The following is a 15,263-nucleotide window of genomic DNA, read 5'->3' on the forward strand; positions in this document are numbered from 1 at the left end:
ATGCTATAAATATTGACCAGCCAAGTGGGAGACCAATCCCAATTAGAGATATTTACCGATGGAGGCTATCAGATATTAATTTTAATAAGATTAATCCTATCCTTTCCCCCTTTCCCAATAAGTATCTTTCCTTGCATAAATTTCCTAAATTTCCTTGCATTCTCATATAAGCTTTCTAATTCAAGTGGTTCAATTCCCCTGTCCCCTCTTTGCAGGCATTGTAATATGAATAATGAAACAATTGACCATTGCCTATTTGAATGTAATATGCTGACGTCTGCACAACATACCTTGCTTTGTAAACTGTTAAAATACTTCAAACACCACAAAATCCCACAATCAGCCAAGAGCCTAGCCAACTATACCTGCACACAGAGCATAGAAATCGACATCTATCATCTTATATTTGAACTCCTAGAGTCGAAAGATCTTCTGAAAGATATCTGAATATATCTAATAAATATGAGGCAATCAAGCCAGTAGCTCTGTAGCCCACAGAGTGAAGCAAAAGGAAAAGGGCTAAATAGTTTTACTGAAAAGCCCGCCTGCTGTTAAATAGAAGAAGAAGAAGAGATTCAAAAAGAACTCAAAATGGTTTTCGAAGTATAATTGGAAAAAAGCAGATACATCGTTATACATATCAATGCTTACATCCCTTCTATCTCTTATACGTGAACCTGGGACTACCTTTTGCTGCGTCTATGAAGAATACGCGAACTCTTACTGTTCAAGCTATTAAGGAAAAACTTCGAAAAACTTAAGGTATACTTACCTAAATAAAAGGGTAGTTTGACAAGATTTGCCTAGGAAGGCTCTATAATGCATTGTTTGCGCCCAATATATTTTTTATCACGCCAGTTTGGAAGTTTTTTTTAATAAGACTGAATGCCTTATAATCCATAGACGGTTTTTTAGATATTGTAAGTTTTTTCTCGGCCTTCCCTTATGGATCAGGAATACTTACATAGTTCAGAAATAGCATTTTACTGTTATTGTTATAGTATTGTTATTCATTAGAGGTGTTTTCATTGTATCTTTTTATATCCTATATTGTATTTTCTTAGTGTGTGTGTGTGTATTTTTTCCTTTTCCCTTTATTTATTCTTCTATCAGCTTTTTATGTTTGTAAGAGGGTACAAATAAATTATTATTATTATTATAATGCTTGTATAGTGTTTTTGTGGGCAAGAAATAAATTATTATTATTATTATTATAAATCAATTGAATATTAAAAAAAAATCCTTTCTAGGCATTTTGACCCTCTTTAAAATATATACCAGAAAAAGTCTAGAGGGGAGCACCTGAAAATATAATAATTACTGCCATCATTAATATGGCTCAGCCATATTAACCCCCCTGTGTAATAGGGGTAGACGTAGCCTTGTAAGCAAAAAATTACTGAAAGTTGTTGCTTTTCATTTTTTAAATTTTCTTTATTTTGAGTTTTTAAACAATTCTTGACGGAAATGAGCAATGAAATAATGTAGACCCTAAAAACTGACAAAGTTTTTAATATAGCTAAGGGGCTGTGCTGCTGCTGAATTGGAAGCAACCCTGGAAATCTATTAAAAATATATTTTCTTGATCTGATGAAACACGAATTGTGTTTATTACAATATTTAGTTCAGTAGAGGGGATTAAATAGACTGGGCAAATCTATAGTATATAAAAGGAATCAAATAAAAGAAAATCCATTTGATTCCTCATCTAGTACCTGTTCCAAATACAATAATTATTAATACTGTATTGAAAATTTTGCTAATTTCGTGTTTTTTTATTGTTTTTTAATTTTCTATATTTTGAAATTTCAACCAACTACTGATAAAAAAATAAGCCTTTTAAAATGCACAAAATAAACCACCAAACCAACAAAGTTTCATTTCAAACATTTTCTTCAAACTCCAAACCCAATCAATCAACCTTAGACATAGGAACTTAAAGTTGGAACAACATATCCAAATCACAGACAGGGTCAATTTCAGACAGCTTTAATCTTTAGACAAGTGTTGTGATAGGCTAGGCTGTAAAGGTAATTTTTGTCTAAATTCAAATGCTGTAAAACCAGAACTTTTCAACGATTGTTGTCAGCCAATCTCAACTAGTCCGGTCTTAACTATCAGCTAAGCCTAACTATCTAAACCTATATACACAATGTCCACAATTAGGAGCCTGTTGTCTATGCAGCCTATAGGTAAAATACTTTTTTTTTATCAGGATATTTGTCCAAGATTATGCCCTAGTTGAGTACTGAGGGTCTTACCCAAGCCTAAATAAGTGTGGTAAAATAAACAGTGGTAGACAGCTAATTGCCACTTTAAGATTGTAAAATCTCTATCATACCACTTAGAAACATGGATTTATCAAAATCTTCGTGATAAGTATGTGACTAGCTTGAACTTATTAACCATATACAACACTCATATAGTGACAGAGTAGTTGATCCTAATCTTAGACACAAATTTAAAGGTTTAGCATAATCTTCAAAAATGGTGTCCAATCTTGTGCACAGGAGTTAAAGTTAGAACAACATATCTGAATCACAGACAGAGTCAATCTTGGATAGATTTAATCTAAGACAAGCATTGTAGGTATAAGCCTAGAATTGGGACTGCTGAGAAGGAAACATGTTCAGAAAAAAAACTTGTACTTCCTAATATGCAGAATAATTGTAGTTACCACATCCTGACTGCAATTCCACTACACTTTACAACCATCCCCCTCCCCCTAATGTGCTAATATATATCCCAAATTACATATTTTGAATCCATTTTTCTATGTGTCACTCTTGTTCCAACCTGTGTACCTTTAAATTCAATCAAAAATGAATAAATCAAGACACAGAAAAACAATTGAGAATAATAATTTGGGCCACACTACACACTGGGGGGGGGAGAGTATAGTGGAATTGTAGTCAAAATGGGTTAAATATAATTATTCTGCATATTATGAAGTAAGAATTGTTTTTTTTTAGATTGTTTCCCTCTCAACAGCCCCAATTCTAGGCTTGTACTGTGTTGTAAAACAGAATACTACAACTAACAACTCACCACAGCACCAAGCTGCCTAAGGCCAACATAGCTATGCATGCTCCTCCTCCATCCCAATCTATTCAAAGCCTCCCTTATTACACCCTCCCAAGAAGTTCCCATTTCTTTTAAATTTTTCTATATGATGTCCTCCCATCCCAGAAGAGGGCAACCTGCTTTCCCTTAGCCTTTGACGGTTGGCCAAAAAGGATGATCCTTGGCAATCTGTCATTGTTCATATACACAATGTGCCCTAGCCATCTTACCCTTTCTTTCATTATAGCCCTAGAAAGTGTGATTGAATCACATTTTTCGTACAGCCTATTGTTTGAAATACAGTCAGTCAGCCGGGTACCCAGAACAATCCATATCAATTTCTCTGGAAAACCTATAGCAAATCTTCATCCGCTTTTTGAAGCCCCCATGCTTCAGAGCCATATTTGACCACTGTCATCACTGTAGTTTCTAATAGTCTAATCTTGGTTTGCAGACTTATCTTCTTATTCTTCCAAACTTTTTTTTAACTGTGAAAAAAACACTCTGAGCTTTGGCTATTCTACTTTTGACATCTTCACTCCTCCCACCATCTTTACTAATAATACTACCAAGGTAAGTGAAGCTGCCCACCTGACCAATCTTTTTGTTACTCAACGTCACCTTTTCATCTTCACGTATTCCTAGCCTTAATGACTTAGTCTTCTTACCATTAATTTTCAAACCTATTCTAGCACCCTGTACTTGCAAAACCTCTAAAAGTCATTCATTTTGCTTACACTCTCATCTAGGAAGCTTAAATCATCAGCATAATCAAAGCCCATGAGAGTTTTTCCTCCCTGTTTGATTATGTGGTCTCCCATTGCCTTTCCTGTGATCCTTAAGACAAAATCCATTAACATGATCCATATAAAGGGGGATAGAGCGCAACCCTGCTTAACTCCTGATTTAATACAAAACCAGCTCTTAACCTCATTTCCTACCTGAGCCACTGCAGGGCTATTCTTGTACATAGCACTAATCACTTTAATGTATTTGTCTGGTATACCATACAAGGATAAGACCTTTGCTAAAGCTCTTCAAATGCTTGCTCATAATCTATAAACCTGAGGACCAAAGGTGTTTGACAACTCAGGCACTTCTCAATTATTAACCTAAGAGTTAAAATTTGGTTGCCACATCCTCTATCTTTTCTGAAACTGCACTGTTCTTCTCTTAAAACTTTGTCTACAACATCTCTCAGTCTAAAAAGTATCATATTACTAAGTAATTTGCTACCTACAGAGACCAGGCTAATGCTTTGATAATTACGACTCTCACTCTAATCACCTTTCTTATACAGTGGTTTAATTAAGGTTTTTCTAAAATCATTAGGTACTTCCTCTTTTTCAAAAATCATATCCATAATCTTCAGCAGCTTGTTTCTAACCTCAGAGCTACCATATTTAAGAAACTAATTTACCACACTATCAGCACCCAGAGCCATAATTATTTTTAATTGTTTTAGTACTGTCGCTAATTCTTCCTAACAAAACAAATCTTTCTTCACATCTAAGGTATCCTAAACTTTTTCATTTTATTCTGTACCTTTCCCTCTAGCTCTCTCCCGGTTTAGCAAACTTTCAAAAAGTTCTACCCATCTCTCTTCAATTCTATGCTTAGCAATTATTGTGGCCCCATTCCTATCTTTAAGTGGGACAAGTCTGGATTGACTACTCCTTTTCAATTTATTAACATGCCAGTGCAATATTTTACTATTATGCCATCTAACTGCATCCTCTAGATTGTTGGCAATTTTATCCATGGCCTCCACTTCACACCTCCTTAGTTCATATTTTAATGCTTTCTCCACTTCATTAACATTCCTTTTGTTTTCATATGATCTATCACTAAGATAATTATTGTACAAGACCTTCTCCTCTCTATTAAACATAAAGTTTTTTCCCTAATGTTCCTAGCTTTGTATTTAAACAGGCTAGGATATAGATACAACTTTGGTATTAGCCCATAATTGGGGCTATTGAGATGGAAATAATTTTTACCTTACAACATGCAGAACACTTTATAGAAAGCACAGCAGATGTGCCTTCAAAATGTGTTGACTATAATTGCTCAGTAAAATTCAGGACAAGCTACTTTTAGCTATCTTAGAACAAGGTTAAGTTATTTAAGTTATTAGTGAAACTTCCAGGGATGGATCTACAGACAAAAGTATGTCCTGGGAAGGTATTTTGAAGTACCTATCTCTACTCCTTCTCCCTCTAGAGGGCCTTTAGACCTTTGACAACCTAAAAAATCTTTGGTAAATATTTTGTTGTTGATATTATTGACCCACATATAAATTGAACATGGCATATAGATGCTATTTGTTATGCTTCTTTCTGAATATAATAATTGCTTTTCTGGCAAATTCAATTCTAAGCCCTTTTAGGACCCTTGAAAACAATAATTTCATTCTATATTTTTTGGATATAAAAATGGGTCATAGCATTTGTTTCAAACTCACTATTTCATTATAAATCCATTTTGTAAAAGTTGCATAATTCACAAACATAGATTTGTCAAGATTAAGCTGATTAAAAAAAAATTCAAAACAAATCTGTCAGGCTTTCTTCTTGTCCTGTTAGGCCACTTAAAAACTGCTGTTTCACCTATATGTTGAAAAATGTCAAAGCTGACAGAAGAAATATGGCAGAAAGAAAAATAGAGAAATTGTGGTAAATTTTTAGTGGGCCACATAATTTAGCTAATATGAAGGTAAAAATGTCATTTGATACTTTTTTTATGCTCTTTTGTAATTCAAAAACTGTCCCTGGGGCTAATTGCATCTTGAGCCCTTAAAAGAGCCCCAAAAGGTATTCTATATGAATAGTGAAAGAGCATAAAAAAAGCATCAAATGATGTTTTCACTTTCATCCCAGCTAAATTATATGGCCAACTGCAAATTTACCATGAAATTTACACCCCCCACCCCCCTAATGCGCAAATATATACCCTGAATTGGAATATACCCTGAATTGTGGATGGCAAAGTTTTGAATTGCAAAATTAAGCAATATTTTTGTTTATGGCATTTGAAAAACATGAAACGGTAGGAAAATGGTTTATATTTGAGTTGCCTAATAATGAGGTTTTAATTGTTGTAAATAAGTATTTCTGGAATATATTACTCTTGAACAATTTATTTTACAGAAAACACAAAAAATTTAAATACAACAAATGGATATATGGCCAGTAAATGAACTCAAAGAAAAACCAAATACAAATATTTTGCCCGTATCTAACAAGGCACTTCAGCGTAGAGAAAAAAACTAAACTAAAACTAAAAAATATACATAAAACTAAACTAGACTCACCTAAAAATATAATATACAATTTCTGCACATTTACAATTTGAAGCTACCTTTGTGAAACCACCTCACAAAAGTAATTGGATAATAGATCTAAAAGTAACAACTGTACAAGGAATAAGTTATTGCGACATAATTTTATGCAAAGCTTTTGATGCTGCTATTTGCTGAGGTTTATTATTTGAACTAACCCCTGGAACATTTTGTAATACTTTATTTTTATTTAGAAATATGGGTTAATTTTTTAAAATAATATCATAAATAGGATCTATATCTATGTTACCAGTATCTCTATTAATTGATAAACCTGCGAATATATGTTTTTTTTATTTCTAATGCTTTGAGAGCCCATTGCATGAAACCTTTATAATTGGAAATGGCTGTTGCCTCCTTGAACTGCAAAAAAATGGTCCAAATTAAAAAATATATGTTCTGCTAAGGCTGAAGTGAAACTTTCTGGAGGTTTTGTAAATTTTAGAGCATTATCTATTGAATTCCAGTGCTCAATAAATCATTCCACAAATTGCTGATATGTTTGAACAATGTAAAATTTCCTGCAAGAGCTAGGAATGTTATAAACTCCACTTGACAAAATATTATGTGTTATATCTTTTCCAGAACTTAAAAAGTTACTCAATAGTCTGATTGATTTAAAACAAGTTGAAATATTATATTTCAGTAAAGTTCATTTGATTTTTTTCCCCAAGAATTGGGATGTAAGGTAATGAAATGAATCTATTGGAAATTGTAGGGTCCAAAAGTTTAGACCTTTGTTTTTATTACCTCTTTCATGCTTAATCTGCCTTTGCTGTATTATTTCATTTACAAATTTTATAGGATACCCATTGCAAAATAAAATATCCCTTAAATACAATAGTTTGTTATCAGTATACCCTGGGGAACAAATTTTAAAAACTCTATCAACCAATGATATGACTGTTCCTTTTTTTTACTGAAATTAATTTTTTTTTAAACTTTCTGAAAAATAAGTTTTTCAAAGAAAAGTAAAGGCCATTTTAAACTTAAGCTCAGCAGATACAAATACCTTTTAAAATTAAAACTCAAAACGACCATAAATTACTATTAAAGAATAATCGAAACCCAAAACGAACAGAAATTAACTAAACAATCATAGCAAATACATACAACAAGTAATAATATAAACGAATAAATAGATCTTAGAGCAAGTAATGCTTAGATTGAATATGAAAATCAAGCTTAAAACGAAAAAAATATTTTCCTATTGAAATATAAATGAAACTTAACACAAACAGAAATTAAATAAACAATCAATGCAAACAAACATACAATAGATATTAATGTAAATTAACAAATAAATCTTAAAACAAGTGAAACTTGAATTGAATATGCAAATCACACTTGAAACGAACAAAAATCACTACAAACAAGAGTTTGGGTATGGCCTCCTTCTCTCAAAGTAAAAGTCTAGAACCCATTGCGTCATTGGCGCTTTACTGAAAACTAATTTTATGACAAATATTTTCTTTTGTACTTAATATTGAAAATAAACAATAAAATTATAATAGCATTTTGAACTGATGAGCTTTCAGCAATTAATATTATTATACATCAAATATTCAGTTTAATTTATTAGATCTTTTTAAAGTTGTTAAAGATGAATATAGTTTCACTACAAACAAGTGTTTGGATACTGCCTCCTTTCCTAACTGTAAATAAAAATCAAAAGCCTACTGCATCATTGGCACTTAACTGAAAACGAATCATATTACAAATATTTCTTTTCCAATTCCTACAGTATTGAAAATAAAAATACAATCGTTACAAAAAGAATTCTAAGACTGACGAGTCTCACTGAAAGAAGTGTTATCATACATCGGATAATCCGATTGAAATTGTTATTCATGCCAAAGCCTGTCCAAGACGCATGCAATTTTCAGTGGAATGCCAATAGAACAGTAAGTTTTAAACTTTTACAGTGAACGAATGAGGTCACACCCTAACTCTTGTTTGTAGGGATTTTTGTTTGTTTCAAGCTTGATTTGCATATTCAATTTAACTTTCACTCGTTTTGAGATTTATCTATTAATTTACATTAATATTTATTGTATGTTTGTTTGCATTGATTGTTTATTTAATTTCTGTTCGTGTTAAGTTTCATTTATACTTCAATAGGAAAATATTTCTTTCGTTTTAAGCTTGTTTTTTAGATTCAATCTAGGCATTACTCGCTTTAAGATCTATTAATTCATTTATATTATTACTTTTTGTATGTTTTTGCTATGATTGTAAATACATTCTAAGACCACACTGGCTATACAGGACAAATTAAACTCAGAGAGGAAAGAAAATAAAAAAATGAAAAATCAAAATCCTCGTTTTTTCACCTTTTTTAATTTTATTTTGCATTTTGTTATTTTCTTTCCTCTTGGAGTTTCATTTGATATGATTGTTTATTTAATTTCTGTTGGTTTTGGGTTTCATTTATTCTTTAATAGTTATTTCTGGTCGTTTTGAGTTTGAATTTTAAAATGTATTTGTATATGCTGAGCTTAAGCTTAAATTGGCATTTAATTTTCTTTGAAAAACTCATTTTTCAGAAGTTTTTTTTTATTAATCTTGTTTGTTTTTGATTGCAAAAAATTTCAAGTTTTTAAAAATTCCTTATTTCAAAATCAAACTTAAAAAAAAATCAAAAATTAATCAAAGTATCAAAACTGGTATCAAAGTAAAAAAATGGGTTTGTGTCAACCTTGGGGTTTTTATTATCTGATTTTTGAGCCATTTTTAACAAAATTGCTATCTCAAAATTTTAATCAGACGAGTTTGGGCGTGTGGAGACTAATTAAGCTTCAGTCTCTTTTGACTCTTTAAAAGTGAACTAGAACTTTCTATTTTCAATCAAATGAGCCCTCTCTGAAGTTTACACAAGTATCCCTTCTATAAGAACCATATATATCCTACGAGTATACCTTACAACACCAGTCCCTTGGCCCTGGGGGGTTGTGTCAACCATGGAGTTTTAATATCTGATGGTTGAACTATGTTTAACAAAAAGGTCACCTCAAATTTTTATCAGATGGGTTTATTCATCTGATACACCCAAAGGCATGGAGGGCGGGAGGGGCTAGTTACCCTACAATCTTTTTTCACTCTGAGAAAATGAATTACAACTTTTAATTTCTATTCAAATGAACCATCTCTGAAGTTTATAAGAGCATCCATTTTATAAGAACCAGATATAGGCCCAGGACATAGCTTACAATGCCTGCCCCCAGGCCCAGGGGGGATGTGTCAACACTGGAGGTTTTGTTTTCTGACCTTTGAACTAATTTGAAAAAATGGCTCTCACAAAGTTCTTATCGGATGGGTTTGAGGAAAATAGGGCGTGGAGGGGGGGGGGGCTAGTTGCCCTCCAATCTATTTTGACTCTTAAAAAGTGAATGAGAACTTTCAATTTCTGATCATATGAGCCCTCCGAAGTTTATATGAGCATACCTTCCACAAGAACCATATATGCCCCCAGAGCAATACTTACAACGTCTTCCCTAGGCCCTGGGAGGGGGGGGTTGTTGGCGCAACAGTTTTTCTTATCTAACCTTTGAACTATTTTTAACGAAATGGTTATATGTAAACGAGTTTTTGTTATATGATCTTTGAACTATTTTTAACAAAATGGCTATATCAAATTTTTTATCGGATGTATTTGTAGAAAAAGGGTGGGGGGGCCAGTTGCCCTCAGCTCACTTTTGACTCTTAAAAAGGGCACTAGAACTTTCGATTTCCAATCAAATGAGCCCCCTCTGAAGTTTATACGATGACTCCTTCTATATGAAGTGCCTCTGGGAAAAAAAATCAATGGAGTGTGGGGGAAGGTTAGCTGCCTTCCAATCACTTTTGACTCTTAAAAAGTAAATTACAACTTTCAATGTCCAATCAAATGAGATCTCTAGGAAGTTTATACAAGCATCCCTTCCATAACAACAATATATGCCCCCAGGGCATAAATTACAATGCCTACTCCTGGGCCCTGGGGGGGGCTGTGTTGACACTGGAGTTTTTTGTTATTAGAACTTTGAACTATTTTTAACTATCTCGAAATTTTTATCTCATGCATTTAGGGTATGGAGGTAGGGGGCTAGTTGCCCTCTGATCTCTTTTGACTCTTAAAAAGTGAACAAGAACTTTCAATTTCCAATCAAACGAGCCCTCTCAGAAGTTTATACAAACATTCCTTCCATAAGAACTATATATGCCACTAGAGCATTACTCATAACGCCTGCCTCTGGGCCCTGGCGGGTTCTGTTGACAAAGGAATTTTTCTTCCCTGACCTTTGAACTATTTTTGATGAAACAGCTATTACAAAAAATTTTTTGGATGGGCTTGGGGCAAAAAGGGTGTGGGAGAGGTGCTAGTTAAAATAATATATCTTTTGATTCTTAAAAATTGAACTAGAACTTTCAATTTCTAATAAAATGAGCCCCCTCTAAAGTTTATATGAGCATCCTTTTTATAAGAACCATATATGCCCCAAGGACAACAGTTGCAACGCCTATCCCCCAGGCCCTGTGGGGGGGGGGGTTTGTTACCTAATTTTTGACCAATTTCTAAAAAACTGGCAATCTCAAAATTTGTAGTGGATATGTCTAGGGAAAAAAGAGTTTGTGGGGGGGGCTAGTTGCCTTTGACTCTTAAAAAGTGAACTAGAACTTTCAATTTCCAATTGGATGAGCCCTCTATGAAGTTTATACAAGCATCCCTTTCATAAGAACCATACATGCCCTTAGGGAATAACTTAGAACATCTTTCCCTGGGCCCTGGGGGGGGGTTGTGCTGACACCAGATTTTTTCTTATCTGACCTTTTAAATAGTTTTAACAAAATTTCTGCCTCAAAATTTTCATCAGATGGGTTTGGAAAAAGAAGAGTGGGGGGGGCTAGCTGCCCTCGGATCTCTTTTGACTATTAAAAAGTGAGCTCAAACTTCAATTTCCAATCAAATGAGCCCTCTCTAAAGTTTATACAAGCATCCCTTTCATACAATCCCTATATCCCCCAGGACATAAATTACAACGCCTGCCCCTGGGCCCTGAGAGGTTGTGACAACACCTGAGTTTTTGTTATCTGACTTTTGAGCAATTTTTAACTTAATGGCTATCTCAAAATTTATGTTGGATATATTTGGGGGGAAAGCGGCATGTGGAGGGGGGGGCTAGTTACTCTCCAATCTCTTTTGACTCCAAAAACCAAACTAGAACTTACAATTTCCAATCAAATGAGCCATCTCTGAAGTTTTTATGAGCATCCCTTTAATAAGAACCATAAATTCCCCCAGTGCATAAGATATTGGAGGGTAGCTGGCTACCCTCCAATATCTTTTGATGCTTAAAAAGTGAACTAGAACTTTCAATTTCTGATCCAATGAGCCCTCTCTGAAGTTTATATGAGCATTCCTTCCATAAGAACTATATATGCCCCCAGGGCATAACTAATAACCCTTGTCCCCAAAGACTTTGGGGGGAGTGTCCTGCTCAAAGATATAATTTCCAGAGCTATCAACTATGTTGAAAAAAATTGCTATATCAAAGTTTTGATTGGATGTGTTTGGGGAAACTTTGGGTGTGGAAGGGGTGTTAGTTGCCTTAAAATCACTTTCAACTATTAAAAAAGGAACTATCCATTTAAATTTCCAATCAAATGAGCCCTTTCTGAAGTTTCTTTGACAAAACTGTCTATACAAAACCTTATATACCCCCTGGGCATAACTTAAAACCATTGCCCTGAGGGCTGTGGGGGGGGGGGTGTCATCCTCAAAGACCTAATTTCCAGAACTTACAACTACTTTGAATAAAATGGCTATATCAAAATTTTGATTAGATGTGTTTGGGGAAAAGGTGGGTGTGAGAGGGGGGTTAGTTGCCCTCCAATCACTTTGACTATTAAAAAGGGCAATAGCTCTTTGACTTTCCAATCAAATGAGCCTTTTTTTAAGTTTCTAAGACAACGCCTTCAATAAAAATTTTATATGCCCCCAGGGCATAACTTACAACCCTTGCCCTGAAGGCTGTGGGGGAGTGTCCTCCTCAAAAACATAATTTCTATCAGGAAATCAACTACACAGAACAAAATAGCTATCTCAAAATTTTGATTGGATGTATTTTGGGAAATGGTGGGCATTGAAGGGGTGTTAGTTGCCTTCCAATCACTTTCAACAACTAAAAAGGGCACAAGCCACTCCAATTTTCAATTGAATGAGCCCTTTTCAAAGTTTCTATGACAACTTCTTTGATACAAAGTGCCCTGCTCTAAAGGAAAAAAAATAATAAATAATACATTGTGCCAACATTGTTCTTATATGGCCCCTGGGCATCACTTAAAACCCTTGCCCTGAGGGTTGTGGCGGAGTATCCTCCTCAAAAACATATTTTCTATCCGGAAATCAACTATGCTGAACAAAATGGCTATCTAGAAATTTGGATTGGATGTGTTAGGGGGAATGATGGGTGTGGGGGGGGGCGGCTAATTGCCCTCCAATCACTTTTGACCCTTAAAAAGGACACTAGAACTCTTGATTTCCATTTGAATCAGCCTCCTTTGAAGTTTCAATAAAGTGCCTCTGGGGAAAAAAATAATAATAATAAAACATTGGAGCTGTATGGCCTTTACTATAGGCAATGCTATAGTGTTACCTCTGATTGGGTGAGATGAGCAAAAATTTAAATACCTGTCATTATGAGTTGGTTTTGTATAAATTGAAAAAAGTGAACCATTATCATTTTTTATCAATAAAATATCTAACAAAAGGGTAGCCTATCTTGTTTTTCTAGCTCTAGAGTAAATTTTATATTTTTGTCAAACCTGTTTAAATGATCAAGAAACAAATTCAAGGAGTCCAATCTATGTTCCCAAAAGCATAAGACATTGTACATAAGCCTACCCCAGAAACAAGGAGACAGACAAAAACACAGAATAACAGACATTTCATTGAATCCAAAAATAAATTAGCCAGAATTGGAATTAAAGGAATGCCCATAGCTAATCCAAAGACCTGTTGATAAAATTCTCCTCTAAAACAAAAATAAAAGGAATGCTTGTTTACCAACAAGACCAATTTCCTAATGACTTTGACATTTTTCTTCATTTTCATTTACTGGCCATAGACCCATTTGTTGTATTTATATTTTTTGTGTTTTCTGTCATGGCTGGAAATTTTGGCTTTAGATCCTTTATTTTGTTCAACAATTTATTTATAAACTAGCAATACATTTTTAACCAAATTTCAAGAACTTAACTAGTGAATATAACTTCTTTATGTGGTTACAAAATGAAATACCTTTGGGGCTCTTTAAGGGCTCAAGATGCAACTAGCCCCAGAAGCAATTCTTGAATTAGGAAAGAGCATAAGAAATGGCATCAAAAGATGTTTTCCCTTTTATCTTAACTAAATTATGTGGCCCAGTAGAAATTTATTAAAATTGTTTTGGATATTCTATCCATCTTAATTGTGATAAATAAATGCTTGTGGATTATATAACTTTAAAAATGGATTTGTAATGAAATATCATAGCTTGAGATCTATGGTTTAAGCCTTCTTTATACCCAAAAAATAGAAATTTTGTGGTCATTTTCAAGGGTTCAAAAAGGAATTAAGTTTGAATTTGCAAGAGAAGCAATTACTATATTTGTAAAGAGCATAAAAAAGGCATAAATATTCAACCAAGTCTTTGTGTTACAAAAGTGAAACCCCCAGCAAACTGTGGATGTTATATTTAGATTTAGGATGCAATTCTAGGTATATATTTGCACATCAGGGGGGTAGGGGTATAAATTCTATGAATATATAGGTCCTAAAATAACAAGGAAAGAAGTGAAGATAAAGGCTCTCCCCCTGCAAAATGTGTTGACTAGGATAATTCTGAATATTATGAAGTAAGAATTGTTTTCTTAATATGTTTCCTTGTGTCCACCTGAACTCCTAGGCTTAAAATACAGGTTGGCTAATTTAAAGATTTGTATAGCCTATATATACACTGTCAAATTAGCCATCTAGTGGTATCCTAGTAAAATAGATCTTTTGCTTAAACAAAGTACAAAAAAATATTTTTAGCTTCATAACCTTGCTCAATTTCAATTTAGGCTATGAGGTTTCAAAGATCTGCAAATACTTTTCTAAATTTAGAAAAAACATTGATATGGCTTGAAATTCTACACAAATAAAAAAAATTGTATCTTCAAGACTAAAACCAGAGAAATAGAAACTGAAAACTAAGGTAGCTTATGATGTTGTTTTGTCAGAATTCCAAAAGGTAAAGGATCCTTCTGCCCATGTTTATGGAAAAATATTTTTTAATCATGATAGGCCTATTAGCCTGAGAATAGCCTAAGCACTGTCAACATACTAAGGATTTAGCCCTATTACAGAAATTTTGAAGAAGTTTTCAGAATCTTATAGTGTTTCCTTTGGAAGAGTGAAAATACCAAGTTTTCAGCTTACATATAATCAGACAATATGAAACCACTGCTTATTAAAATAATGTCATCAAGATAACTTAGCACATAATTGGACCTAAGCTTGTTAAAAAAAACTGTGTGCTCTAATAGTAGCATTTACAGTGCAAAAATTAATGAAAATCCTGTAAAAACATGTTTCGTAGTCAGTCGGAGATTGACATTGCAGTTAAAACGGATTTTGTTCAAGAGATGATTAAGCATTTTAGCATTTTAAAACTTTTGCGTCATTAAAGTCTTAATTATATTGAGAAATTCAGAGCAACGTTCAAATTAGAATCTTAAGGGCTGTTTTTTAGCACTAAAGGGCTAGGCACATGTAGCTGATTTCGGGAACAGATTTCAGCAAGGGTGTATTCCAGGTCGAGTGATCATAATTAATGATGGTAAGAGGCGGGGCTTAGTG

General features: G+C 33.7%; 1 protein-coding gene across 2 annotated transcripts in view; it reads right to left on the minus strand.

The window, feature by feature from the left end:
• The window catches only part of LOC148954020 (uncharacterized), a 50,785-nt gene extending 35,708 nt beyond the window's left edge, over positions 1-15,077 (minus strand). The window contains exon 1 of one of the 2 annotated variants that reach the window (XM_089085748.1): positions 14,961-15,077. In XM_089085748.1, coding sequence (XP_088941874.1) covers positions 14,961-15,061 — 101 coding nt within the window. In that variant the 5' untranslated portion in view covers positions 15,062-15,077. The remainder of the gene's footprint in view (positions 1-14,960) is intronic. The other variant, XM_089085750.1, reaches the window with a different exon arrangement.
• Positions 15,078-15,263: the final 186 nt, after the last annotated feature.

This window comes from Artemia sp. Qi Xiang Cuo, chromosome 3 (genome assembly GCF_049724085.1).
Source record: "Artemia sp. Qi Xiang Cuo chromosome 3, ASM4972408v1, whole genome shotgun sequence".
In the NCBI taxonomy this organism is placed as follows: domain Eukaryota; kingdom Metazoa; phylum Arthropoda; class Branchiopoda; order Anostraca; family Artemiidae; genus Artemia; species Artemia sp. Qi Xiang Cuo.